General features: G+C 47.6%; 1 protein-coding gene across 1 annotated transcript in view; it reads right to left on the reverse strand.

Moving 5' to 3' along the window:
- The window catches only part of ptprq (protein tyrosine phosphatase receptor type Q), a 304885-nt gene that overhangs the window by 46236 nt on the left and 231303 nt on the right, over positions 1-27346 (reverse strand). The window contains exons 49-51 of the mRNA XM_072485165.1: positions 25086-25185; positions 24514-24642; positions 6882-6963 (exon numbers count right to left, since the gene is read on the reverse strand). Coding sequence (XP_072341266.1) covers positions 6882-6963; positions 24514-24642; positions 25086-25185 — 311 coding nt within the window. The remainder of the gene's footprint in view (positions 1-6881; positions 6964-24513; positions 24643-25085; positions 25186-27346) is intronic.

Consider the following 27346-nt stretch of genomic DNA (forward strand, 5'->3'; position numbering starts at 1 on the left):
GTGAGTCCATCCGCAGCTCCAGAGCCGTCAAGCGGTCTAACAGGAGCTGCAACTGGACACACTTCTTGCACGTGAAGGAGCCAGGGACAGTGGATGTGTCCCTGAGCTCCCACATCGCACACGAGGAGCATGACACGGGTCTGAGATCTCATGCCATGTCTTAAACCTTAGAATATAAATGCCTTTCATTTCAAAATGACTCAACTAAATTGTTCACAAGAGCTATCTTATTCCTAAATCTCTGGACTAAGCTCCATCCAGCCCATGACAGCTGAAAACATGGCGGCAGAGGGTGCATGTCGGTCTTGTCCAGCGGGATGTGCCTGATGCAGGATTCCAGTCTGTCAGTAGCGGGGTGCCAAATGGGCTCATTAATTAGACAGCTTCACCAGAATTTTGTGGTGGGCTCAGGGATTAAATCGGAATCATACAGCTTTCCTGTGCTTCCTGAAGGCCGTCCAGCAACCTTTACAGGATTTGCCAGCGACCTACTGGAGGTGGGGTCCTTGGTTGTCAGGCCGCTCAGTGTCCGATCGAGAGGCCTGGCACTCAAAAAGTGAGGCCACTGAAAGCCACCTCCTGCCCTTCCCTCCAAGCGCCTACACCGCTCACCACAGTGCCCTGTCTCATTGACCCCAAGATCTTCCTCACTCACCTGAATCCAGGATCTAATAACAATCCCAGGTGATGCCACTGGAGCACCACCTGCAGCGGACACTGTTCCTAAAGGCCTCTGACTGGCTGGCAGCCCTCGGCAGGCGGGTTTTCTACTGCCAGGGTCTTAAATCCTGGGCAAAGCCCTGTCCCTGCCAGTTAAGTGCCTGACAGACACTTAATCTGGTCAGACAGCCCCCGTGGAAGTGACATGGCTTTCCCGCCAGTTCTCTAACATGTGGGCGGAACCCACGTCGGGAACTTTAAATTCCTCTCTGTGGAAAGCAAGCAGTAGCAGCATAAGACAACATATTCTTTCTTCCACTTGGCAGGATTTTAGACATGAAGCAGGTTGGCAAGGAGACAGAGTCAGATCCAGTGACAGGGAAAGCCAGTGAGAATGAACAAGAAGGTGTGGCTGCTGAGCCCCATTTATTTAGGGGCCCATTTGCTTCCCTACAACATATGTGCCATCCTGTTATCTGCCTTGTTGTTTTCTCGTGATGATAATACATTTTCTTTACACTTGTACTAATGCCTCCCGTACCAGCTTCCTCAAACAGGCGCCGGAATGTGGCGACTAGGGGCTTGTCACAGTAACTTCATTTGAAGCCTACTTGTGACAATAAGCGATTTTCATTTCACTTCATTTCATGCCGCTTCCAAGTGCTTGCTTAGTGGTAAGAGTAATTAAGATGATTTGCAGTCAATTTGCACCTCGTGTGACGGAGATAGCCGTGTGTCTGGAAATACATCATCAACTATCACACTGTGGTAGTATGCATTAGGGGTCATGTGGGACTGTGAAGCCATGGTGTCATTGGCTGACAGATCCCGGGTCCTGGTTGGACGTTGACCTCTAGCTCCGCCCTGAAGGCGGAGTATAAGTACCTGGAGTCCTCCCCCGCAGGCAGTCTACTACCGAACTGCGGGGGAAACAGTCACGCTTAATAAAGCCTCATCGACTTCACTCTATTTGTCTCTCGGAGTCTTTGTGCGCTACAATTTATTAAGCGTGACTAAAAAGGACTATGGAGCTCAGGATCATCCCGGAATGCCTGAGGATCAGCCCCCACGCAGTGAACGCGGCAGCAGCTTTCAAGCACTGGCAGACTTGTTTTGAGGCCTACCTCAGAACGGCCACCGGCCGGGTCACAGAAGACCAATAACTACAGGTCCTGCACTCGAGGTTAAGCACGGAGATTTTCTCTTTCATCGAAGACGCAGAGGATTTCCAGACGGCGTTCGCAGCACTAAAAAGTCTCGATGTCCGCCCAGTAAACCAGATCTACGCTCGCTATCAACTCGCAACGAGACGGCAAAGTCCCGGAGAATCGATAGATGAACTCTACGCCGCGCTACTAATTTTGGGACGAGCCTGCAGCTGCCCGTCGGTGAACGCAAATTAACACACGGACATGTTAATGCGCGATGCTTTTGTGGCAGGTATGAACTCCTCCCAAATCCGCCAAAGACTTCTAGAAAAAGAGTCGCTAGGACTCTCAGAGGCACGGGCCCTAGCAGCCTTCCTAGACGTGGCCGCGCGAAATACCCGCGCCTACGGCCCCGACCGCGCGGCAGCCCATTGGGCTCCGTACGTACCCGTCGCGACAAACCCACCCTCCCCCGGACACCCCACAAGCCTGCGCGGTCCAAACACCAAGTCGCACCGGGGGCGCCTGCTGCTATTTCTGCGGCTCGGCGAAACACCCCCGGCAGCGCTGCCCGGCCCGCGCAGCGATCTGCAAGAGCTGCGGGAAAAAGGGCCATTTCGCGGTTGTGTGCCGGTCCCGCGAGGTCGCTGTCCCGGGAGAACAGGGAGCCCTGCACGCCGCTTACGCTCCCCAACCCCCCCTGCGCCCCATGTACGACCCGCAGGCGCAGCCACTCTGGGTCCCGACCACCGCGGTCCCGGGAGAACAGGGAGCCCTGCACGCCGCTTACGCTCCCCAACCCCCCCCCACGCCCCATGTATGACTCGCCGGCGCTACCACTTTGGGTCCCGACCACCGCTCTCCCCGGAGAAGAGGGAGTTCTGCGCGGCTCTAACGCCACCCAAACCTCCCCCCCCGCGCCCCACGTATGACCCGCCGGCGCTACCAATTTGGGTCCCGACCTCCGCTGTCCCCAGAGATGAGGGAGCCCCGCGCGTTCCTAACGCTCCCCAACCCCCCCAGTGCCCTATGTGCGACCCGCAGGCGCAGCCATTTTGGGTCCCGGCCACCACGAGGGGAGGAAGGGCGCCGCCATCTTGGACCACCCCAGACCTGTGCGACGCATGGGGGTGGCCATTTTGTCCACCCCGCCGCCATCTTGTGACCCCCCAGCTATGTGCGATGCATGAGGGCAGCCATTTTGTTCAACCCCGACGCCATCTTGGACGTCAACAACGGACCCCAGTGTCGACGGCTCCACGGGGTTCGAAGAAGACGCTCAACTACTATAACCACGTCTCGCTTCAATAACGCTGGACCAAGCTCGGCCCCGGACACTCCAGACGACGACGACAATGGTGCTGATAAACGGGCACGAGACACCATGCCTAGTCGACTCCGGAAGCACGGAGAGCTTTATCCACCCCGACACGGTAAGACGCTGTTCTTTGACCACCCATCCCAGCGCACAAAAGATTTCCCTAGCTGCAGGATCCCACTCCGTACAGATCAAAGGCTTCTGCATAGTTACCCTAACGTTGCAGGGGAGGGAGTTCAAAAACTACAGGCTCTACGTCCTTCCCCAACTCTGCACCCCCACATTACTGGGATTAGACTTCCAGTGCAATCTACAGAGCCTTACTTCAAATTCCGCGGCCCAATACCCCCACTCACTATCTGCGGCCTCGCAACCCTCAAGGTGCAACCCCCGTCCTTGTTTGCAAACCTCACCCCGGATTGCAAACCCGTCGCCACTAGGAGCAGACGGTACAGCGCCCAGGACCGGACCTTCATTCGGTCCGAAGTCCAGCGGCTACTAAAGGAAGGCATAATCCAGACCAGCAATAGTCCCTGGAGAGCACAGGTGGTAGTAGTAAAGACAGGGGAGAAGCAAAGGATGGTCATAGACTATAGCCAGACCATCAACAGGTACACACAACTAGACGCGTACCCTCTCCCCGCATATCCGACATGGTCAATCGGATTGCCCAATATAAAGTCTTCTCCACCGTGGACCTCAAGTCCGCCTACCATCAGCTCCCCATCCGCCCAAGTGACCGCAAGTACACAGCCTTCGAGGCAGATGGGCGATTATACAATTTCATAAGGGTCCCATTTGGCATCACAAACGGGGTCTCGGTCTTCCAACGAGAGATGGACCGAATGGTTGATCAACACGGGTTGCGGGCCACGTTCCCGTATCTCGACAATGTAACCATCTGCGGCCACGATCAGCAGGACCACGACGCCAACCTCCAAAAATTCCTCCAGACCGCTAAAGCCTTGAACCTCACGTACAACGAGGACAAGTGCGTTTTTAGCACCAATGGCTAACCATCCTGGGCTACGTAGTGCGCAATGGGATAATAGGCCCCGACCCCGAACGTATGCGCGCCCTCATGGAATTTCCCCTCCCGCACTGCTCAAAAGCCCTGAAACGCTGCCTGGGGTTTTTTTCATACTACGCCCAGTGGGTCCCCCAGTACGCAGACAAGGCCCACCCCCTAATACAGACCACGACCTTCCCTCTGTCGACAGAGGCTTGCCAGGCCTTCAGCCGCATCAAAGCGGATATCGCAAAGGCCACGATGCGCGCCATCGACGAGTCCCTCCCCTTCCAGGTCGAGAGCGACGCCTCCGACGTAGCTCTAGCGGCCACCCTTAACCAAGCGGGCAGACCCGTGGCCTTTTTCTCCTGAACCCTCCACGCTTCAGAAATCCGGCACTCCTCAGTGGAAAAGGAAGCCCAAGCCATAGTGGAAGCTGTGCGACATTGGAGGCATTACCTGGCCAGCAGGAGATTCACTCTCCTCACGGACCAACGGTCGGTAGCCTTCATGTTCGATAATGCACAGAGGGGCAAAATCAAAAACGACAAGATCTCAAGGTGGAGGATCGAGCTCTCCACCTTCAACTACGAGATCTTGTATCGTCCCGGAAAGCTGAACGAGCCGTCCGATGCCCTATCCCGCGGCACATGTGCCAACGCACAAATTAACCGCCTCCAAACCCTCCACGAGGACCTCTGCCACCCGGGGGTCACTCGGTTTTACCACTTTATCAAGTCCCGCAACCTCCCATACTCCTTAGAGGAGGTCCGTACAGTCACAAGGAACTGCCACATCTGCGCAGAGTGCAAACCGCATTTTTTCAGGCCGGATGGTGCGCACCTGATTAAGGCTTCCCGCCCCTTTGAACGCCTCAGTCTGGATTTCAAAGGACCCCTCTGGAACGTCGCTGCCGACCTGGCTGGCGGCCCCAGGACCCATCTTGCTCCGAAAGCACGTGCGGCGCACAAGTCGGACCCGTTGGTCGAAAGGGTTCACCTCCTTCACGCGAACCCGCAGTACGCTTACGTGGAGTACCCCGACGGCCGACAGGACACGGTCTCTCTGTGAGATCTGGCGCCCGCCGGCAACACACCCCCCCGCCCCGACACCAATCACCCAACCCCCCCCCTTCCTGCCACCGCCGCACCCCGCGACCGCCCCCTTCCCAGGAGGATCAGTCCTCCTCCCAGGCCCGACCAGGAATGAAGCCCAAGCTGAAACCGTAAGGCTCCCGGAGAAGACAACACCGAAACAAGCACCACCACCACCACCGGGGCCGAGGCGATCGACACGGACGACCAGACCGCCCGACCGACTCGTGGCGTCGATCTAACAGTACAATGTGGACTTTGTGGACTTTTAACGAGAACATTTTGTCTTTTCCTGACGATTACTGTAAATAGTTTGAAACAAAAAAAAAAACCTTGTACATACTGTTATAACATGTGAAAGTTTTCCTCCCAGGACCAGCCTTGTAAACCCTTACCACCATGCGAAGCATCACCCCGCCGGGTTCATTTTTAACAAGGGGTGAATGTGGTAGTATGCATTAGGGGTCATGTGGGACTGTGAAGCCATGATGTCATTGGCTGACAGATCCCGGGTCCTGGTTGGACGTTGATCTCTAGCTCCGCCCTGAAGGCGGAGTATAAGTACCTGGAGTCCTCCCCCTCAGGCAGTCTACTACCGAACTGCGGGGGAAACAGTCACGCTTAATAAAGCCTCATCGACTTCACTCTATTCGTCTCTCGGAGTCTTTGTGCGCTACACACACTATATCTGATACTTGGCCCTGACTGGACATCCACATTTGAGTGGAAGGATGGGTCACCTGAATGTTGCACCGTCTTCAGACGTAGCATTCTCATCCGTTGTATTCCAGTCATCCCTCTACCACTCGGCACTCTGTCAATGTGAACATTGATCTGCACAGCAATGAATGGAATATGATCTGTGAAGTCTTGCCTCAGAATTCTCTCCATCCGATACCCTATATTGTCGTAGCTGGACAAGAAAACCTTCTGCAGTCTACTGGGGTAGTCTGAGAATTCACAAACAATGCACCAATGATAATGCCTGTTGCTGTGGGCTCCACTGTATATGGTGCTGAAATCATGACTGAGATATGAAATATAGCAAATAAACCATAAAAATAAAGCTATGGCTTAGTATTTATCTGGTATTCCTCATGAATTATATATTTGAATCAGATATATTTCTTTTGTTTTACTCTTTCTGTTCATTTTTTAGCTTTCCCAGCTCCACGTGACCTTTATCAATCAGAAGTCAGGGTAGCCGACCCAGACACCGAATTTCAAGTACAACGTAAGGCTAAATTTCAAAGTCAGGTTGCTGTGAATGGGCGTCCAATGTGTTAAAATTGCCTTGATACTGCCCCAAAGAACAGAATATTGATTCAACTGAGTTCCTTGTGTTTTTAAAGAAATTTCTGACTGATGAACACTCACAGTGACATCCCATCAAGAAAAATGTCAACGTGGGGTGGTCTGCAGAGGATCAACCGACACTGACACGGCTGGGAAATGATTCCGATCAGGTTGCCACATATAGTGAAGAACCTAAATCAGTGTAACATTACTATATAAACATTAAATCTGGTAATTGGGTATTGATTATCAAGGCCAGGATTCTCACTGGTCTCACATGCACTAAACTAGACATGAATTGTGACATGTGAAGCTGCTAAATTCTTGGTGTGTTGTGACAACTGTTGGAGACATACCGAAAATTCTTCTTGAAACTTCAGGTTGTTGTTGATGCACAGGTCTTCGACATGCTGAAGGAATGACTTCTTGTTAATGGGCCTGTGGACAGATTGAATTTTTAAAATTACAAACTCATGTAAATTTTGTTCAAAATTCGCCTCTGACCTATAGGTCATTCTGCTGATGATAAACTGTGAAGCTGGACTCAAAGATTATCCACAGTTAAGTCCTTGCACTTGTATTGCATGAGCCACAACTATGCTTGATAAGGTAATATTCCAATAGTGGACAATTTGTTTGAAGGGATGGTTAACATACAGTACGTGGATTTCTGTGCAACATAAAAAAGTTCTTTCTTGGAATCTGCAATATAAAATAAGAATGCATTCAAAGCATCATCATTCTAATAATGACATCTTTCCTGCACTCCAAGGAATTTAAATAAGCCCATATTGCTTCTAAAGGTGAAACACAGATATGTACAGTTCACTCCAGAAGGAGACAGAAAAGCCCTTCTCCAGTTACCATGCAATTGGTCATGCTTTTAAGATTTATACCGTTTGCCTTTGAATCTAACAGAAAATAGAAAATAAATCACTTCAGATTTTAAGCTATAAACAAAAACCACAGAGAAATTTGCAACTACTTACTTGAGAGATTTCCTATAACTGAGCAACCTGCAAGGCACAGATTTTTCAAAATGTTGCATTTTCGAAATACACTTTGCATTTAATTTATAGTAATCACAATAGGCAGCATAACGCAATGGAATATTCAACAAATATTATACTCCGTATCGAGAACACAACATTTTGGCCAGAATTCTCCATCCATTCTAAACTAAGGTTACAAAATGTGGAGAAACAGAGTTACAGGATCTCTAAATAGTTTTAACAACAAGAAAAAAAAATGTTTATTAAAAATTATATAATACTCCTTTACTCCCCCCTTAGCATAACAATTACACACAGATTTTAGGATTAACACGGATTTCAAAGTACATCTTAAGCTTCTATGGTCTCAATAACACACATCCCTTTTAAGCTCGCAAGATACTGTGTTAAGGCACACCCATCTCTGAACCCAAGTCTGTGGATTTCTCCTCAAATCCCCCCAGATTTTACCACGGTATAAACAAAAACCCCAGAGAAATTTGAGGTATTTCCTATAACAGATTATTCTCACGATCCAATACCGTTTCAGCTCGCTATGAAGTTACTGAACAGAAATCTGTTATGGTTCCCAGGATGTGATCTACCAGCTGCGTCCCGCCGGAATCAGAGCAGGACCCGGCCGGTAGATCCCAGGATAGGCCTGCCCCGGGATTCCTGACGGCTGTTACACCTCACGTGATCTAACCAGATGGGCGGGATTCAGTTTCAAAGAGTGAAGTGGCTTAGAAGCTGACGTACCTCTGCCTACGCCAGATCGAATGGCCATCCAGCATCTACCAGTCTCACTGAGGAGACCCCAGCCAGGTGCCATTCAGTACTGGTCCCCACGATGAGGACCAGGCAGAATGGAACCTGGGGGAGTCCCCCCCGGCGATCGGAGTGGCCCCGGGTGGTCGGCCTCTGGACAGATTGGCACCCTGGCACTGCTGGTGCCACCTGGTGCCAGCCTGCCACTGCCAGGGTGCCAGGCTCGCAATGTCAAAGTGCCAAGCTAGCATTGTGCCTGCGCCGCAGATCGGGCTTTGGGATTCCCTGCCTGTGTGTAGTGGGGCGCGGGGAGCCCGAGGACCCCCAACAGGTGTGTTGGGATGTTCCGGGGGTTGCGTCAGGGGGTCGTGAGATTGGGGCGCCATTTAAATATGGCGTCCTGATCCCTGTCTACACTGCGGAGCTCCCACTTGTCGGAGCTTCTCAGTGCAGGAAATGTGGCTAAGTGCAGCCTCGGATTGGATTGGATTGGATTTGTTTATTGTCACGTGTACTGAGGTACAGTGAAAAGTATTTTTCTGCGAGCAGCACAACAGATCATTAAGTACATGGGAAGAAAAGGGAATAAAGGAAAATACATAATAGGACAAAAGAAGGTAGACAATGTAGACGGACTTCCGGTGACAGCGGGCGGGAGGCAGCTGCACATCGGAGGGCTCCCGTTCGGGAATGGCATTTTCGGGGTTTAACGCCCGGTCCCAGCGGCAACGGAGGCGGCAAAAGCGGGGAGAAGGCACAGTGAAGGGAAATGTCGAAAGTAAGTAAAAAAACGGCCGTGAAAAAAGCGTCTGAAAGTCCGTCGGAGAGTGGAAAGGTCACCGCGGGAACGGCAAGAAAAGTGGAGGCTGGGGCACCAGAGGAGGCCGCATTGCCCACAGCTGAAGAAATGACTAAGGTGATGGCCGCGGAACTCGAAAGACAGTTCACAAAATACATGGAGGCGGTGAGGAAGGAGATGGGGGCGATATTGAAAGTGCTGGTGGAGGAGGCGATTGCCCCGGTGAGGGCGGCGGTATTGAGCGCAGTGGCGGAGGTGCGGGAGCAAGGTGAGGTGCTGAAAGAAGTGGAAGAGACATTATTGCAGCACAGTGATCAACTTACCTCGATGAGGAAGGAAATGCGGAAGGTGATAGAGATCAATAAGGGTCTGGGAGCCAAAATGGACGACTTGGAAAACAGATCCAGATGACAGAATCTGAGGATTGTGGGTCTGCCCGAAGGAGTGGAAGGCCCGAGGCCGACTGAGTATTTTGCCAAGATGTTGGCGAAGCTATTGGGGGAGGGTGATGGTCCGTCCCGATATGAACTGGATCGGACTCATTGGTCGTGGAGGCCTGTACCAAAGGAGAGTGAGCCGCCAAGGGCAGTGACTCTGTGCTTCCGTAGGTACAGTGTGAAGGAGAAGGTCCTGTGCTGGGCAAAGCAGAAGCGGGTGGTGTAGTGGGCTGGAGCTGGTTTAAGCATATATCAGGACTTTGCGGTGGAGCTGGCGAGGAGGCGGGCTGCCTTCACCCAGGTGAAGAAGGCACTGTAAGGTGCAGTGCGGCATAGTATACCCAGCTAAGTTGAGGGTGACCTACAAATCCAAGGACTTTTATTTTGGGACGGCGGAAGCAGCGGAGGAGTTTGCAAAGGCAGAAGGACTGTGGCTGAATTGAGAAATGGTCATGTGCCGATGTAGCCTCATGTAACTGGATTTTTCTCACTGCGTGCTGGTGTATGTGCTAAATGAGCCAACGTTGTATATATTTGGAGAAGGGAAGAGATCACTTGCAATGATGGTTCTTTGGGGCTTGGATATGTATGCAGGGTTTCTGTGCTAAAGGGGATTTCTTGGTTTTCCTGGGACCGGGAAAGGGGGAAAGAGACCCGGGCGGGGGCCTCCACGCTGGCCGGTTTAAGCCGGCCAGTGAAGGGAAGTGAGGTGGGGGGAGGGGCTGCGGCCATCGGAGCCTGGCAGAACAGGTTTCGATGAGTCTCGCCGGGGTGGAAAGTTGGGGGGAAGGAACAGAGGTTGGGAGGAGGAGTTTTATAAGAGGAAGTGGAGGGGAGGAGTCGGGGAGGGGGGTTTACAATTCATGAGTGCCATTTACAGCACTCTTTCGGGGATTGGATGGCATTGAATGTTGGGGGGGGGGGGGGGGGGGTGGACTCTATAGGTCAATGGTGACCATCGGCGATTCCTGATTCCTTTTTCTTTTTTTTTTCCTTTGTTTTTCCCACCGTGGGAGGGTTTGTTTTATTTGATGCTTATATTGTCAGGGAGGCATCGTTTGGGGTGGTGGGAGGATGGGATCGTTGTTGTTGATAAGGGGATTGACTTTGTATTCGTTACCGTTTACTGCTTGTTGGTGGGGTGTAAATTCTGAAGAAAATGTGAAAATAGAGAATAAAAATATTTTACAAGGTATACAATGTAACTACATAAGCACTGGCATCGGAATAAGCATACAGGGTATAGTGTTAATGAGGTCAGTCCATAAGAGGGTCATTTAGGAGTCTGATAACAGTGGGGAAGAAGCTGTTTTCAGTCTGTTCGTGCGTGTTCTCAGACTTCTGTATCTCCTGCCCGATGGGAGTTGGAAGAGTGAGTACGCCGGGTGGGATTATGCTGCCCGCTTTCCCCAGGCAGCGGGAGGTGTAAATGGATGGGAGGCAGGTTTGTGTGATGGACTGGGCGGTGTTCACGACTCTCTGAAGTTTCTTGCGGTCCTGGGCCGAGCAGTTGCCATACCAGGCTGTGATGCAGCCTGATAGGATGCTTTCTATGGTGCATCTGTAAAAGTTGGTAAGAGTCAATGTGGACATGCCGAATTTCCTTAGTTTCCTGAGGAAGTATAGGCGCTGTTGTGCTTTCTTGGTGGTAGCGTCGACGTGGGTGGACCAGGACAGATTTTTGGAGATGTGCACCCCTAGGAATTTGAAACTGCTCACCATCTCCACCTCGGCCCCGTTGATGCTGACAGAGTTGTGTACAGTACTTTGCTTCCTGAAGTCAATCACCAGCTCTTTAGTGGGACATTCCCCACCGGGCACAAAAACAAAACAGAGTGCCGTTAGATAGCGGGGTCATTCAGAATGGCGCTCTGTGTTATTTTGGTTAAACAGAGCTGCCTAATTTCCTCTGTTCTGTTAACTCAGACTTCTTGGAAACTTCTCTAGATTCCTTAACTGGTTGGACTTTAGATTTCCAGCATCTGTTTTCTTAACCATTACTCCATAGTATGGTTTTTCTTCTAGCAAAGGCTGAGAGAGATAGTCAGGACAAGATAATTGTTACTTATGATTTCACTGTGTTCCTGCAGTGCATCTTGTAGGTGGTACACTGCTGCCATTGTGCGTCGGTGGTGGAGGGAGTGAATGATTGTGGACGGGGTGCCAATTAAGTGGGCTGCTTTGGCTTGGATGTCCCCAGTTCCTTGAGTGTTGTTGAATCTGCACTCATATTGAGAGTATTCCATCACACTCCTGACTTTTGCCTTGTAGATGGTGGACAGGCTTTGGTGACTCAGGCGAGTTACTCACCGCAGGAATTCCTAGCCTTTGATCTTCTCTTGTAGCCACAGCATTAATGGGCAGAGGGGTAGCACAGTGGTTAGCATACTTGCTTCACAGCGCCAGGGTCCCAGGTTCGATTCACGGCTTGGTCACTGTCTGTGAGGAGTCTGCACGTTCTCCCTGTGTGCGTGGGTTTCCTCCGGGCGCTCCAGTTTCCTCCCACAAGTCACAAAAGACGCGCTGTTAGGTGAATTGGACATTCTGAATTCTCCCTCAGTGTACCCGAACAGGCGATGGAATGTGGCGACGAGGGGACTTTCACTGGAACTTCATTGCAGTGTTAATGTAAGCCTGCTTGTGACACTAATAAAGATTATTATTATATTGATGATGTCATCGGCCATTTGTATGGGCAAACTGGCAGTCTATCCTATCAGCCTGTAAATACCTTTCCAATAAAGTTCTTGTTTATTTGTACCTTTATGGTCTGCAAGTATATCTTTCAAAAATACCTCAAAGAAAACTGGTGTCAAGAAGGCACACTCCCGGGAAGTAAAAAAAATGTAGAAAATCGTCAATCCATGCACAGGCATCCAAAAAGAATTAAGAAGCTAAAGGCTTCACTACACCAGTGATTCAGGAGTGCCAAGTATCAGTAGCAGCCATTGAAAAAACAAAATTTGAGGGGCAGCACGGTGGCACAGTGGTTAGCACTGCTGCCTCACAGCGCCGAGGTTCAATCCCGGCTCTGGGTCACTGTCCGTGTGGAGTTTGCACATTCTCCCCGTGTTTGCGTGGGTTTCGCCCCCACAACCAAAAGATGTGCAGGATAGGTGGATTGGCCATGCTAAATTGCCCCTTAATTGGAAAAAATGAATTGGGTACTCTAAATCTATGTGAAATTTTTTTTTTTTTAAATGTAGATTTTGGGGAAAACAACATCGAAAAGAAGCTCACATCGTGCTCTGCCCCAAAAGATCTGGAACAATGCAGGGAGCACTGTCAGTAGCAAGTATCCTGCAATAATAGCTTAGAGATGGAGTGTTCCAAAACGTGGAAGGAAACAAGCTGAGCTCAGGGGTACCTTGTTTGAAAAAAAATGGCACATTGCTAAAAATGTGGTGGTACATCATACTTATGCAAGCTCTTTCCACAGTAAAAATGGCAAAAAGTTTTGGAGCCGTGGGACCTTATGAGAACTCCAAATGGTGGAGCTCATGTACTGAGAGATTGGATTATTTGTCCAAGCGAATGAAATTGTGGTGGAAATTGTCATCCCAACTGTCCTGAGTACAATGGGGTGGGGGGATCATTCAACCTGTTGCACAATCTCGTGCTCGAAACCTCATGATAAGAATGTGGTGATATTGCAGGGCCACTTCACACCGAAACCTTTGGTCATCATCGAGAGGCTCAGGTTCCATAAACATAACCAACAGGAAGGTGAACCAATCACACAGTTTGTCGCTACTTTGAAGAAATTTGCTGAATACTGTGACTTTGGCGATGTCTTCAACGATGCCATTAGAGACAGACTGGTATGTGGGTTAAGAAGTGAAACTATCTAAAAAAGGCTGTTAACAGAAAGCAACTTAAACCTAAACAAGGTTTTAGAAGTTACAATCTCTATGGAATTAGTGGCTAGGGAAGTCCAACAATTAAGGTCAAGCACTAGAATCCATAAAATGTTGTCTGAGATCCCAAAACAGACACAGATTCACAATTGCCACCGATATGCAAAACCTGGGCACGCAGCAGCAGGCTGCTGGTACAAGGAAGCAAAATGCAGGAATTGTGGTTAAAAATGGGCAAATCAAACACACATGTTGGGGAAAGAAGCAACAAGTACCAAACAAGAACAATATAAAACAAGAACCAAGTGTATCAAATGGAAAATCGAATAGTGGGAAAAGGACCCACTGATACGAAATGGACGCGATAAAGGACCACAGCCACAGTCAGATGATAGAACATAGAACATTACAGCGCAGTACAGGCCCTTCGGCCTTCGATGTTGCGCCGACCTGTGAAACCACTCGAAAGCCCATCTACACTATTCCCTTATCGTCCATATGTCTATCCAATGACCATTTGAATGCCCTTAGTGTTGGCGAGTCCACTACTGTTGCAGGCAGGGCATTCCATGCCCTTAGTACTCTCTGAATAAAGAACCTACCTCTGACATCTGTCTTATATCTATCTCCCCTCAGTTTAAAGCTATGTCCTCTCGTGCTAGACATCACTATCCGAGGAAAAAGGCTCTCAGTGCCCACCCTATCTAATCCTCTGATCATCTTGTATGCCTCAAAAAAGTCACCTCTTAACCTTCTTCTCTCTAACGAAAACAGCCTCAAGTCCCTCAGCCTTTCCTCATAAGATCTTCCCTCCATACCAGGCAACATTCTGGTAAATCTCCTCTGCACCCTTTCCAATGTTTCCACATCCTTCCTTCTGGTGACCAGAATTGCATGCAATACTCCAAATGCGGCTGCACCAGAGTTTTGTACAGCTGCAACATGACCTCATGGCTCCGAAACTCAATCCCTCTACCAATAAAAGCTAACACACCGTACGCCTTCTTAACAACCCTCTCAACCTGGGTGCCAACTTTCAGGGATCTATGTACATGGACACCGAGATCTCTCTGCCAAGAATCTTACTATTAGCCCAGTACTCTGTCTTCCTGTTATTCCTTCCAAAATGAATCACCTCACACTTTTCTGCATTAAACTCCATTTGCCACCTCTCAGCCCAGCTCTGCAGCTTATCTATGTCCCTCTGTAACTTGTAACATCCGTCCGCACTGTCCACAACTCCACCGACTTTAATGTCATCTGCAAATTTACTCACCCATCCTTCTACGCCCTCCTCCAGGTCATTTATAAAAATGACAAACAGCAGTGGCCCCAAAACAGATCCTTGTGGTACACCACTAGTAACTGGACTCCAGTCTGAACATTTCCCATCAAATTCCCAGCCAGTTTCTGATCCAAACTGCTAAATCACCCTGAATCCCATGTCTCCGTATTTTCTGCAGCAGCCTACCATGGGGAACCTTTCTCAATGCTTTACTGAAATCCATATACACCACATCAACTGCTTTACCCTCATCCACCTGTTTGGTCACCTTCTCAAAGAACTCAATAAGTTTTGTAAGGCATGACATACCCTTCACAAAACCATGTTGACTATCTCTAATCAAATTATTCCTTTCCAGGTGATTATATATCCTATCTCTTATAAACCTTTCCAAGATTTTGCCCACAACAGATGTAAGGCTCACTGGTCTATAGTTACCGGGGTTGTCTCTACTCCCCTTCTTGAACAAAAGGACAACATTAGCTATCCTCCAGTCTTCTGGCACTATTCCTGTAGACAAAGATGACTTAAAGAGCAAAGCTAAAGGCTCAGCAATCTCCTCCCTAGATTCCCAGAGAATCCTAGGATAAATCCCTTCCGGCCCAGGGGACTTATCTATTTTCACACTTTCCAGAATTGCTAACCCCTCCTCCTTGTGAACCTCAAGCCATGAACCTCAAGCCCTCCTAGTCTAGTAGCCTGAATCTCAGTATTCTGCATGACAACATTGTCTTTTTCCTGTGTGAATAGTGACGAAAAATATTCATTTAGCACCTCTCCTATCTCCTCGGACTCCAAGCACAACTTCCCACTATTGTCCTTGACTGGCCCTACTCTTACTCTAGTCATTCATTTATTCCTGACATATCTATAGAAAGCTTTAGGGTTATCCTTGATCCTACCTGCCAAAGACTTCTCATGTCCCCTCCTGGCTCTTCAGGGGCTGTTTAGCACAGGGCTAAATCGCTGGCTTTGAAAGCAGACCGAGGCAGGCCAGCAGCACGGTTCAATTCCCGTAACAGCCTCCCCGAACAGGCGCCGGAATGTGGCGACTAGGGGCTTTTCACAGTAACTTCATTTGAAGCCTACTTGTGACAATAAGCGATTTTCATTCATTCATTCATTCATTCTTAGCTCTCTCTTTAGGTCCTTCCTAGCTAACTTGTAACTCTCGAGCGCCCTAACTGAACCTTCATGCCTCATCTTTACATCAGCCTCCTTCTTCCTCTTGACAAGTGTTTCGACTGCTTTAGTAAACCACGGTTCCCTTGCTCAACCACTTCCTCCCTGCCTGACAGGTACATACTTATCAAGGACACGCAGTAGCTGATGAACTGTCGTTGAACTGCGGGCGTAACCGTTACTGGGTCACTCCATTACTGAACACACAACCGTTGAAAATGAGGGTTGACACTGGAGCAGCAGTTTTCTTGGTACCAGAAATTGTTCGCCAAGAGAAACTATGACGCATTACCTGAAAACTCTCAAAGATAATTCGGAAAGCTATACTGGGGAAGTGGTTCCATTGAGGGGCCGTATCGATGTAAATGTGCAGCTAAATGGGCAGACCGCAGCCTTGTCCCTGCACATTGTTAAAGGTAAATATCCAGGCTTAATGGGAAGAACCTGGTTGGAGAGAATCAAGCTAAACTGAACTGAGATGAATCTTATGTCAGAGATCGAAGCAGGTCCACTGAATGTTTTAAAGAAACATGCCTTAATCTTTAATGGAGAGCCCGGAAGCATGGAAGAGACCCCAGTCAAGCTAAAGATTAGGGATGAAAGCCAAGCAAGATGTTCAAAGGCTAAGTCAGTGCCGTACACCATCAGGCCTAAGCTTGAGGCAGAATTAGAGGGGCTGGTCAAGGCAGGAGTCCTCAAATCGGTCAATTTAAGTGATAAGGCCACATCAATTGTACCCACGATGAGAAACGTGAGTCGCTACACATATGTGGTGATTTTAAAGTCACTATCAATCCGGTACTATGTGTAGAGCAATACGTTCTGAGTTTAATTGATGATTTATTTGCTGGGTTGGCTGGAGGTCAGCATTTCAGTAAAGGTGACCTTAGTCAAGCTTATGTCCAGATAAATATGGATCCAGATTAACAACAATATCTGACAATTGTGACACACAAAGAGGTAATCAGATATTAAAGACTTCCATTTGGCATCACGTTCGCAACTGTGTGGTTCCAACAGCCAATGGATCAAATTCTAAACGGGCCAGAGGAAGTCCTGTGCTACTTAGATGATATCTTAGTTATTGGAAAGAATGAAGAAGAGCATCTTCAAAATTTAGACGCTCCACTCCAGAGACTAAAAGATTATGGGCTACAAGTGCGGAAGGATAAATGTGAATTCTTCAAATCTTTAATTGAATATTTGGGACACATCATAGATGTGAAGGGACTGCACAAATCACCTTCAGAAGTAAAAGCCATAACTGAGGTACCTGCACCTCAAAATGGGCAGCACGGTAGCATTGTGGATAGCACAATTGCTTCACAGCTCCAGGGTCCCAGGTTCGATTCCGGCTTGGGTCACTGTCTGTGCGGAGTCTGCACACCCTCCCCGTGTGTGCGTAGGTTTCCTCCAGGTGCTCCGGTTTCCTCCCACAGTCCAAAGATGTGCAGGTTAGGTGGATTGGCCATGATAAATTGCCCTTAGTGTCCAAAATTGCCCTTAGTTTGGGTGTGGTTACTGGGTTATGGGGATAGGGTGGAGGTGTTGACCTTGGGTAGGGTGCTCTTTCCAAGAGCCGGTGCAGACTCGATGGGCCGAATGGCCTCCTTCTGCACTGTAAATTCTATGAAAATGTAAGTCAACTTTGATCGTTTTGGGGCTTATAAAACTATTATGGAAGGTATTTTCCTAATCGAGAAACTATTCTCAATCCTTTACACAAATTATTCTGTCAAAACAGGAAATGGAAATCGATGGATCAATGCGAGAAGGCCTTTGTGCAAGCTAAGGAGACACTACTAAAGTCAGAAGTCCTGACACAATTTGATCCGAAGTTACACTTGTAACTGGCTTGTGATGCATCACCTTATGGGGTGGGAGCAGTGGTTTCTCACAGAATGCCCAATGGCGAAGAGAAGTCAATAGCTTTGCATCAAGATCCTTGAACAAAGCAGAAATGAACTATGCACAGAATAGGAAGGAAGTTCTCAGCATCATTTTGTAATCAAATGTTTTACAATTACCTATATGGAAAGAAATTTACTTTACTGACAGATCATCGACCACTAACAACGATATTTGGGCCGAACTCTGGTATTCCACCTCTAGCAGTGAGCTGGATGTAGAGATGGGCCTTGCTGTTGTCAGCACATACATACACGATAAAATATCAGTCATAGCTCCATAGGAATGCTGATGGGCTCTTCAGATTACTACCATTATCTAGTGAGTTGTCAACGAAGAGTTCGAGTGGCCAGTATTTCTATTTTGAAGAAGTCGATAATACTCATTTAATTGCAGGACAAGTTAAGTATATCAGAAATAATCCTCGACTGTCAGAAGTTGTGGACATGGTACTCCGTGGCAAGACCATGGGATCAAACCCGGAGATGAAGCTATATGTTACTTGAAGACTCGAATTATCCATACAGACTGGTTGTCTCCTCTGGGGGAGGGGGGGGGGGGGGGGTAAGGAAATGTGTCCTAAACCAACTTCAATAAGGGCATTGTGGTATATTAAGGATGAAGGAGATAGCCGGAAGGTATTTTTGGTGGCCAGGGTTCGATAGTGAAATCAAGGAGAAAACAAACGTGTTTGGCTTGTGCAGAGATTCAAAACCTGCTGCCTCTAAAACCATTGCACCCATGGGAATGGCCAGAAGGGCCATAGCAAAGAGTTCATGTAGATTATGCCGGACCATTCGAAGGGCAAATGTTTTTCCTTGTGGTAGATGCGCATTCAAAATGGCCTGAAGTTAAAAATCTGAAGACTATGTCCTCGGAGAGAACAGTAGAAGGACTGGGTGAGATTTTTGCAAGATTCAGTTACCCTGAACAACTTGTTAATGACAGTGTGCCACAGTTCATTTTGCAAGAATTCACAAATCATCCATAGGAGAACAGAATCAATCACGTCCGATCTGTTGCGTATCATCTTGCCACAATGGGCTGGCTGAAATGTTTGTTCAGATAAAGAAACATTCATTGAAGGTAACGTGTGAGCAAGGATCATGGTCTAAACGACTAAATCAATTCCCGATGACATACAAGAATACAACACATTCGACAACACAAAGTTCTCCAGCTTTACTCGCGGTAAAACATCAGATACGTACAGCATTTGATTCGCTGAAGCCGCCTAAGACAAGAGAGATTGTTGAGAGGAAACATCAAAGTCAGGTTTTGTGACGTGAGAACAGGGCTAAACGCAGTGTTTTACAGAAAGTTCAAGAAGTATTGGTAAGGGACTATACCACCAGTGAGAAGTGGATACTTGCCATCGTCTTAGCACAGACAGGACCGGTCTCCTACACCATTCAAACTCGGGACGATGTATTGTGGAGGAGACACGCTGATCAACTTTTAGCAACTAGAGCTAGTTTGCCAGAGACAGTCAACCGAGAGTCCACAACAAATGGTGCCAAGTGAAGACTTAAGACATTCCTGAGAACATGACAATACCAGAAACAACTGTGGAAGGCTATACGCTAATTGAGGATACTTCAACATCGAGTCAATCTGGCATATTGATGACATCATCGGCCGTTTGCACGGGCAGTCTATCCTAACAGTCTGTAGAGTATGCACCTCTCCAATAAAGCTCTTGGGCGGGATTCTCCGCAATTGGCGCGATGTCCGCCAACCGGCGCTAAAAACAGCGCGAATCAGTCCGGCATCGCGCCGCCCCAAAGGTGCAGAATGCTCCGCATCTTGAGGGGCCGAGCCCTCACCTTGATGGGCTAGGCCCGCGCCCGACTGATTTCCGCCCTGCCGGCTGGCGGGAAAGGCCTTTGGTGCCCCGCCAGCTGGCGCGGAAATAACTTTGCCGTGCGACACATGTGCGGGAGCGTCAGTGGCCGCTCACGGCATCCCCGCGCATACGCAGTGGAGGGGGTCTCTTCCGCCTTTGCCATAGTGAAGACCATGGCGAAGGCGGAAGGAAAAGAGAGCCCCCACGGCACAGGCCCGCCCGCGGATCGGTGGGCCCCGATCGCGGGACGGGCCACCGTGGGGGCACCCCCCGGGGCCAGATCGCCCCGCGGCCCCCCCCCCCCCCCCCCCCCCCCCAGGAGCCTGCCCGCGCCGCCTTGTCCCGCTGTTCAAAAGGTGGTTCAATGCACACTGGCTGGCGTGGGTTGACAGCGGTGGGACTTCGGCCCATCGCGGACCGGAGAATCGCCGGTGGTGGGCCCGCCGGCCGGCGCGATTTCCGCCGACCGGCGCGGCGCGATTCCCGCCCCCGCCGAATCTCCAGTAGCGGAGAATTCGGGACACGGCGGGGGCGGGATTCACGCCGGCCCCCGGCGATTCTCCTACCCGGTGGGGGGTCGGAGAATCGCGCCCCTTGTTTGTTTGAACCTTTGTGGTCTGCAAATTTATCCTTTAAAAATACCACAGGAAACAATGCAGATCTAATTGTGTTGGGCCTCTACAGCTTCTGGGCGTCTCTTCATTGAAAAATTAAAGGGTGGAAGGGTGGGACTTTGATCTGTCTTTGGCAAGTCCAATGACAGGGAGGGAGAGGTTTATCCCATAGGCATTTCATGTGAAGGCACACATGGTTGTGAGCTCTATTGGTGAGGTCCAGATTAGGAAAATAGCCTGCGCCCCTGAAGACCGTCTCATTTTAGATCACCTTAGCTGCACACACCCCAACACTCCTCCCTTGCTCAGTGGGTCAAGGATATAATGGCGGAGGGCAGCACCGGTGGCGCAGTAGGTTAGCCCTGCTGCCTCACAGCGCCGAGGTCCCAGGTTCGATCCCGACTCTGGTTCACTGTCTGTGCGGAGTTTGCTCATTCTGACCGTGTTTGCGTGGGTTTCGCCCCCACAACCCAAAGATGTGCAGGCTAGGTGGATTGGCCACGCTAAATTGTCCCTTAATTGGAAAAAAATGAATTGGGTACTCTCAATTGATTTTTTAAAAAGAATATAATTGCGGTGTGAGTGGGTGGATTCCAGTGCTTCGAGCAAGCATGGGCGACTGTGCAAAAGAAATACGCCTTAAGCGTTACCTACCCCAACCCCCCCCCCCCCCCCCCCTTCAAATGTGGTTCTCTCCCGCAGAACCTAAAAATCTCCAGTTGGGTCGGTGTTGCCAGAATTACAAACCCAGGAATTTCAGATACATGAATATTACTTTGATGTCTTCTATTCCCTCTATATTTTTTTTAATTGAATTTTTGAGTGGGTTTTCTTGACTGGAATCATTAACTGTTTATTCCTATTGAGTTTTATTCATTTAAATGTTTTTTTTCGATTTTACTATGTGTCCTTTTAAATCCTGAACTGTTCATTTTCACAGATGTTCACATGTTTATGGCATATTTTAATGTTTTTTTCCAAATATATATTTCACATTTAGAGTATTAATTCTACTCCAAGCAATTTTATAGCTGGATTTCACAGCTGGACAGATTTTTTATTAAATTTGTTGTGGTCATAAACCATATCTCAAAGGGGAAAACAGAGATAGAGAGGCTGAGAGGTTTAGTGCGGAATTTCAGAGTTCAGGTCCGAGATTGTAGGCATGGCCACCAATGCCGGAGTGGTAGAAATTGAGGATGCTCAAGAGGACAGAAATGAAGGAGCACAGGAATCTCAATAGATTGCTGGGCTGGAGGAGATTACAGAGATAGGACGGGGTGAGGCCAAGGAAGGATTTGAAAACAAGCATGAGAATTTTAAATTTGAGGCGTTGCTTAATTGGAAGCCAATGTAGGCCAGCGAGCACGGGGGTGAGCACAAAGGGCGAACAGGACTTGATAGAGGTAAAGGCATGAACAGTAGAGTTTTGGATGACCTCAAGTTTATGGAGGATATAAAATTGGAGACTAGCCAGCAGTGTGTTGGAACAGTGGTGTCCAGAGTTAACAAAGGCCTGGATGAGGATTTCAGCTGAGCTAAGGGTGGAAAGTTGCAAAATGGGCAATAGCAGATTGGATACCTGTTTTGCACCCTACTTCATGATCCTTTCCATTGCCCCTTTATTCTGAAATCACACCCACCAAGCTGAGTTGGAATCATTTTGTAATCAAGTTCCTGACATGCTTAAGTTCTGGGGAGAATTTTACTGATTCCACGGTGCATGAAGTAGCACAATAATATGTTGGGGTAGCAACAATTCAACAGACTGAGCACTTGACTTACTGGATGACATAAATTTCCTTGCGTCTAAAGAATAACGAGGAGTAACTGGAAGAAAGGAGTCATGAGAATGTTAGTTTGTAAATAACCAAAACATTGAAAGTCAACGTGCAGCATGATTTAACATGTTGTCTTGGATGTCAAAACATGTGCGAGTAACACACAAGCACTGTTGTCAGCAAGTAGCTAAATTCTTGAACACAAGTAATTCTTTAAACCAAGAGCCAACACAGGTGGATGCACATTTGTCACATCAGAGGTACCATATTAATCAAATAATTCATGCTCCATAACATGGTCACTCACAATAGTAGCAAATGCAAATTAGTGGTGTCGCAGATCCAAATACTCAACCCTGAAAGGAGACAGAAATGTGCCTCTTTAAATTTATACTGTCCAAAGCTGGTGACAGTAGGCATGAAAGTCCGGGGGAGTGATCTATTGTACTCATTTATTTTAGCTCTTCTGCTTCACACATTATCCTCACTATCCTGAACTGAACAGTGCAGATAAAGTGCATGTTTAAGCATCTGATCATACCAACATTCATTTCATGTGTTTATTCAATGCAAAGAAATTGAAAACAGAAAACAAAACTGTTTCAGTGCACATTTTAAATTTGATTTGTATAATTACTCTGTGTGGAATTATGAAAGCTAGCTGCAGATGTGGTCACTTTGTGTTTGGTTTTAGATCTTGAAAATGCAGAGGTGCAGCGGGCAACTGCGCATATGCTTTATTTATATCTACACTCAAAAGGTTTTCTTCCTCACCATCAACTTTCATTGGGGAAGGGCAGCAAGGTTGCGCAGTGGTTAGCATTGCTGCCTCACGGTGCTGATGTCCCAGGTTCGATCCCAGACCTGGGTCACTGACCGTGTGGAGTTTGCACATTCTCCCCGTGTATGCGTGAGTTTCACCCCCACAACCCAGGGGCTGGTTTAGCACACTGGGCTAAATCGCTGGCTTTGAAAACAGACCAAGGCAAGCCAGCAGCACGGTTCAATTCCCGTACTAGCCTCCCCGAGCTTTTCACAGTAACTTCATTTGAAGCCTACTTGTGACAATAAGTGATTTTCATTTTCATTTCATTTTCATGTGCAGGGTAGGTGGATTGGCCACGCTAAATTGCCCCTTAATTGGAGAAAATGAATTGGGTACTCTAAATTTTCAAAACAAATTATTTAAAAAAACTTTCATTGGGAAAATGGGCAACATTGGGGAGCCAGCATTGGTATAGGAATTTCATCCACCACGGAGGTGAGCCCTTGACTGAAGCTGTCTTTCTGGTTATGGGTCATTTAAATGTATGTGGCTTCCCATGCTGGGAAGGCACGCCAAAATGGGAAAAGAATTTAACAATGGCAGACCCTCAAGTGCATCCATGTTGCCGGATATCTTTTCATGTTCTTTCCATGCTTGCCCAGGCACAGATGTGAGCAAAAACTAAATTGGGGCCTGAAGCAATTTTCAAGAGAATATTGAATTTGCTGCGCAGCCCTTGCACCCAATAATCAAAAGGGACAAATGACAAGAAACATACTGGATGCCGTATATCACTAATTTGCATATACTTCACATATACTGCAGCCTGGGCACCAGGTAATAGACAAGACACAAGGAAGTGGGAAACTGCAAACAACCCCAAACATCTTTCCACCCCAACCTTCTGTTGCATTTTCCCAAAAATTGGTGCGAGTAGGAGAGATCAATGTTTTACTTAATCTATGCAAAGATTGATTGTATTACTTTACTCACCCTCGTACACCCGAAAATTTCTAAATGTTTTCAATTGCAGTCCCTCATTACATTTTTAATTGATCATTGCTTTGGCATCGTTTTAATCATTGCAATCAGCAGAAAACATTACCTTACTGTTTACTTAAGCACTTCTAACTTTATGATGCATATTTAAAATTTTATTTGAGAATGAAGTATTTATCTGAATGAATAGCTCCTTAAAATCTGCAACATTTAGTACACTTTTGAAAAGGTGAGCATTTAAAACTATCACGATTAAGAAGGTAAAATCTGAATATCATTTTAGTTCAGGTACATAGACAGTGAGCTGATTAAGTAGTTACATGCTAATCTTCACTCTTTAAGGCGATCACACTTCACAATCAGTTCTCTTATCCCCGTACACTGAACTTCGGATTTATTTTTTTGAACCAATTGTGCTAAATGATGAGCAAAATATAATGAGGATGTATCATGTCAAAATAATGTATCTTTAAAATAGCTGCTTAATCTTTCTTTAAATCAATTAAAAAAAATAGTGACACTGGTTTTACAGCAGGAACAACATGCTGCTGCATTTGTTTTCATGGAAGATTGAAGCCCAAGAAAGATTGACGGCTTTTATGTACGTATGTGTGAAGTGTCCAAAAAGTGGAGTTTGGCCTTTCAAAAAGGGGTTGAGTGACCTCAGTAAATAACAGCACTGCAAACACTTCCAAACAAGTGCAGGTCAGAATAGGGTCATGACTCTTTGGTTGCTAGGATATTGGAAGCTCACCGCATCAGCTTCTCCTCCTTTAGTTCCAGGTCTGTCACTGCAATCATCTGGTCCAGCTTGAATTTAGTGTCAATAATTTCCGCGTCCCTTGGCGAGTATGTGCCACCTTCCTTCTTATTTTGTCTTATTCTGTATGTGGAGCACAGGTACCAACAAAACTCATTTTTTCCAAATTTTCATTTCGTACTCAGTATATACACAGCACAAGAGATTCTTAAAAAATATTAAACCATTCTATTGGCTGCAAGATAATAGAAGGTAAACTACAAGAGAGTTTCATACTGGACCCAATTTGATCTCTGGCAGGACAATGCAAAATTAACGAGAACTTTTGTGGCAGTATTGGCAGCCAAAATATTACCCAGTTCCTTGCTTACTTTGATGCTCAGCTGCACATATTGAGAAACTAGAGAAAGCAAGGAATGGAGAATGTTGTGTCCCGTCAAATATTACACGTTAAACAGATGACAGTATTTTAATTAACTACACAATTCAATTGCCAGGATAGTTGTGGAGTGAGCCGAATTTATAATTTAAAACAAGTAAGTGTTTACAACATTTATCCTTCCTACCTTGCAATTGCATAGGCTGCTATCACAAGGAGAATGACAGAGAGTACACACAGAGTCACTGCAAGGATTATTTCAATGCTTCTTCCTGACAGACCTTCAGCTAAAATGACAAGAAAACAAGTATATTAAAAAAAATTGCATCTCATATAAATACAACAATCCACACTATAAAAGGCACAGCAAATGCACTATTATTTTCTACTGGTGTGTTACAGATAAATGGCCATGGAGGCAAAATCCAATAGCACCTGATAACAGGCACAAGGACCTTGGTGCAGGATTAACTTGCACCCACTGTTTTCGATGCAGGCAGCACACAAACTTCATATTGCCTGTGCATCTAAATCATTGCAGCAAGTGCTAAACATGCTGCTAAGTGGCAAAACAAGGATTTAACTAAATGGGAATGAAGTCCCATAGCAGGTGCGTTTAGAGCTCGCAGCGCCGAGTAACACAATGCTATAATACGGCGCTCGCGTTAGATGGGGAGGCTCAGCAGGGAATGCGTGTCCAAGGCCGCCATAGGCCCGTTTTGTGCACTGAGGAGCTCTGCAGGATCAAGTCATCTTTGAAGGCTGTGTGTCCAGGGAAAGGCATAGCAGCTATACACGCAACATTGCAGACAGAGAGTGACCCCAAGTTTCTCTCACATAGCTCGAGAGGCTTTGGTGCTGGAGTTAGACAAGAGGCGAGAGATCCTCTATCCACATGGGGTTAAGCTTGTGAAGAGACAAGCTCTGAGCAAAAAATGGGAGAAGAAAACCATGCAGGTCACTGTCAGGAGATTAACCCTGAGGACCTGCAGGCAGTGCCAGATGAAGTTCAATGACCTTCCATGAGTGTTCAAGATCAGCAAATCCATCTCCAGGCACCACATATCACAAACTGTACCACTAGCCTCACACACAGCTCAATGCACTGTACCTCCGTCACTCACCTCCCAACAAGCTCTATCAATCATCAATTATGACTCACAGCTAACATTTATATCCTCACACACTTATCACTGCTGCGCCTCGCACACTACAAACTTCACAGCCCTATCTCACAGCTTGCAAACAACTGCCAGCTATAGCCACACTGCACCACATTGACTGACACACTTCCCTCTTTCTTGTAGAACAGACTGGCACAGCAGACATGGCTGCAAGTCCTCATCCTGATGAAGTAGATGGTGTCCACTAGCATTGGAACAGCCATGATTAAGCCACAAGGCTGTAACGAACAGAAGTAACAGTGTGCTCATACTCAATCCTGTTTCTCACATTCCCCTTTCCCATTACCTCACAATCTCTTCTGAATTATAAACTGCAGGAAATGTAAGCATGCACATGCAGATTTCCTGTGCCCCCCCTCCCCCCATCCCCCCATCCTCATTGCAACCCCACCATTGTATCTTTCTCCTTTCAGATACCCAAGCGCTGCAACTTAATCAGGCAGGGCTGAGAGGTGCAAGAGAAAGACAGGATTGACGGTGAAATACTGTCAATTGACCTCACACCCACAGCCACTAGCTGAGATGCTGCCACCTTTCTTGCTTTAGAGGGTAGTTCAGATGTGGGATCAGCACATGGTAAATCATCAGGAATGAGTGGCCAGCAGCCAGGGCAGGTGGTAAGGATAGGGCAGGTGCCAGCTTGCAGGAGTCGGAGGTTGCATGTGTGTTCTGCTGCAGAGGACTCAGGTGAGAACTTCAGTGCACAGAAGTTTGACTGCTCTGCACACCAAATTGTGTGGCATATTGAGTGTACAGCCAGAAAGCCTGCCGTTATTGTCATGGAGGACAGAGAGTATGGCACCAAACGTGCACATGGCTATGCGCAGAGCTTGGAATCTAATATTTTCCTGCATGCACGTGGTGACCACCTTCCTGAGAATTCCGGTGGACTAATCTATGGTAGTCTGATGGCCAATGTCTCAGCTTCTAACTGAGTGCAACCAAAAGCCATGCAATGTCTAAGAGATGCAGTGGAAGCTCTGAATGAGGTCATGCAAGCATAGCTTGCCGTCATCATGACAGTGGATAACAATGTTCAAATGGACATTCAGAGTCTCACAGCAGCTCAGACATCTGACCTTCAGTACATTACTAGGATTGCTGAGATGCCATAGCAATCGCTCTGGATCCTTGGAGTACAAACCTGCTGCCCTTTCTCAGGATGATACCATTGCCAATCCACTAGTGCCCTTGTTGTTGGTTCTTAGTCAACCAGCTTAGACTGCTGCCACTTATAACCAGGGCAAAGCATAGGGCCAAAGCT

Source organism: Scyliorhinus torazame, chromosome 19, assembly GCF_047496885.1.
Source record: "Scyliorhinus torazame isolate Kashiwa2021f chromosome 19, sScyTor2.1, whole genome shotgun sequence".
NCBI classification, from domain to species: domain Eukaryota; kingdom Metazoa; phylum Chordata; class Chondrichthyes; order Carcharhiniformes; family Scyliorhinidae; genus Scyliorhinus; species Scyliorhinus torazame.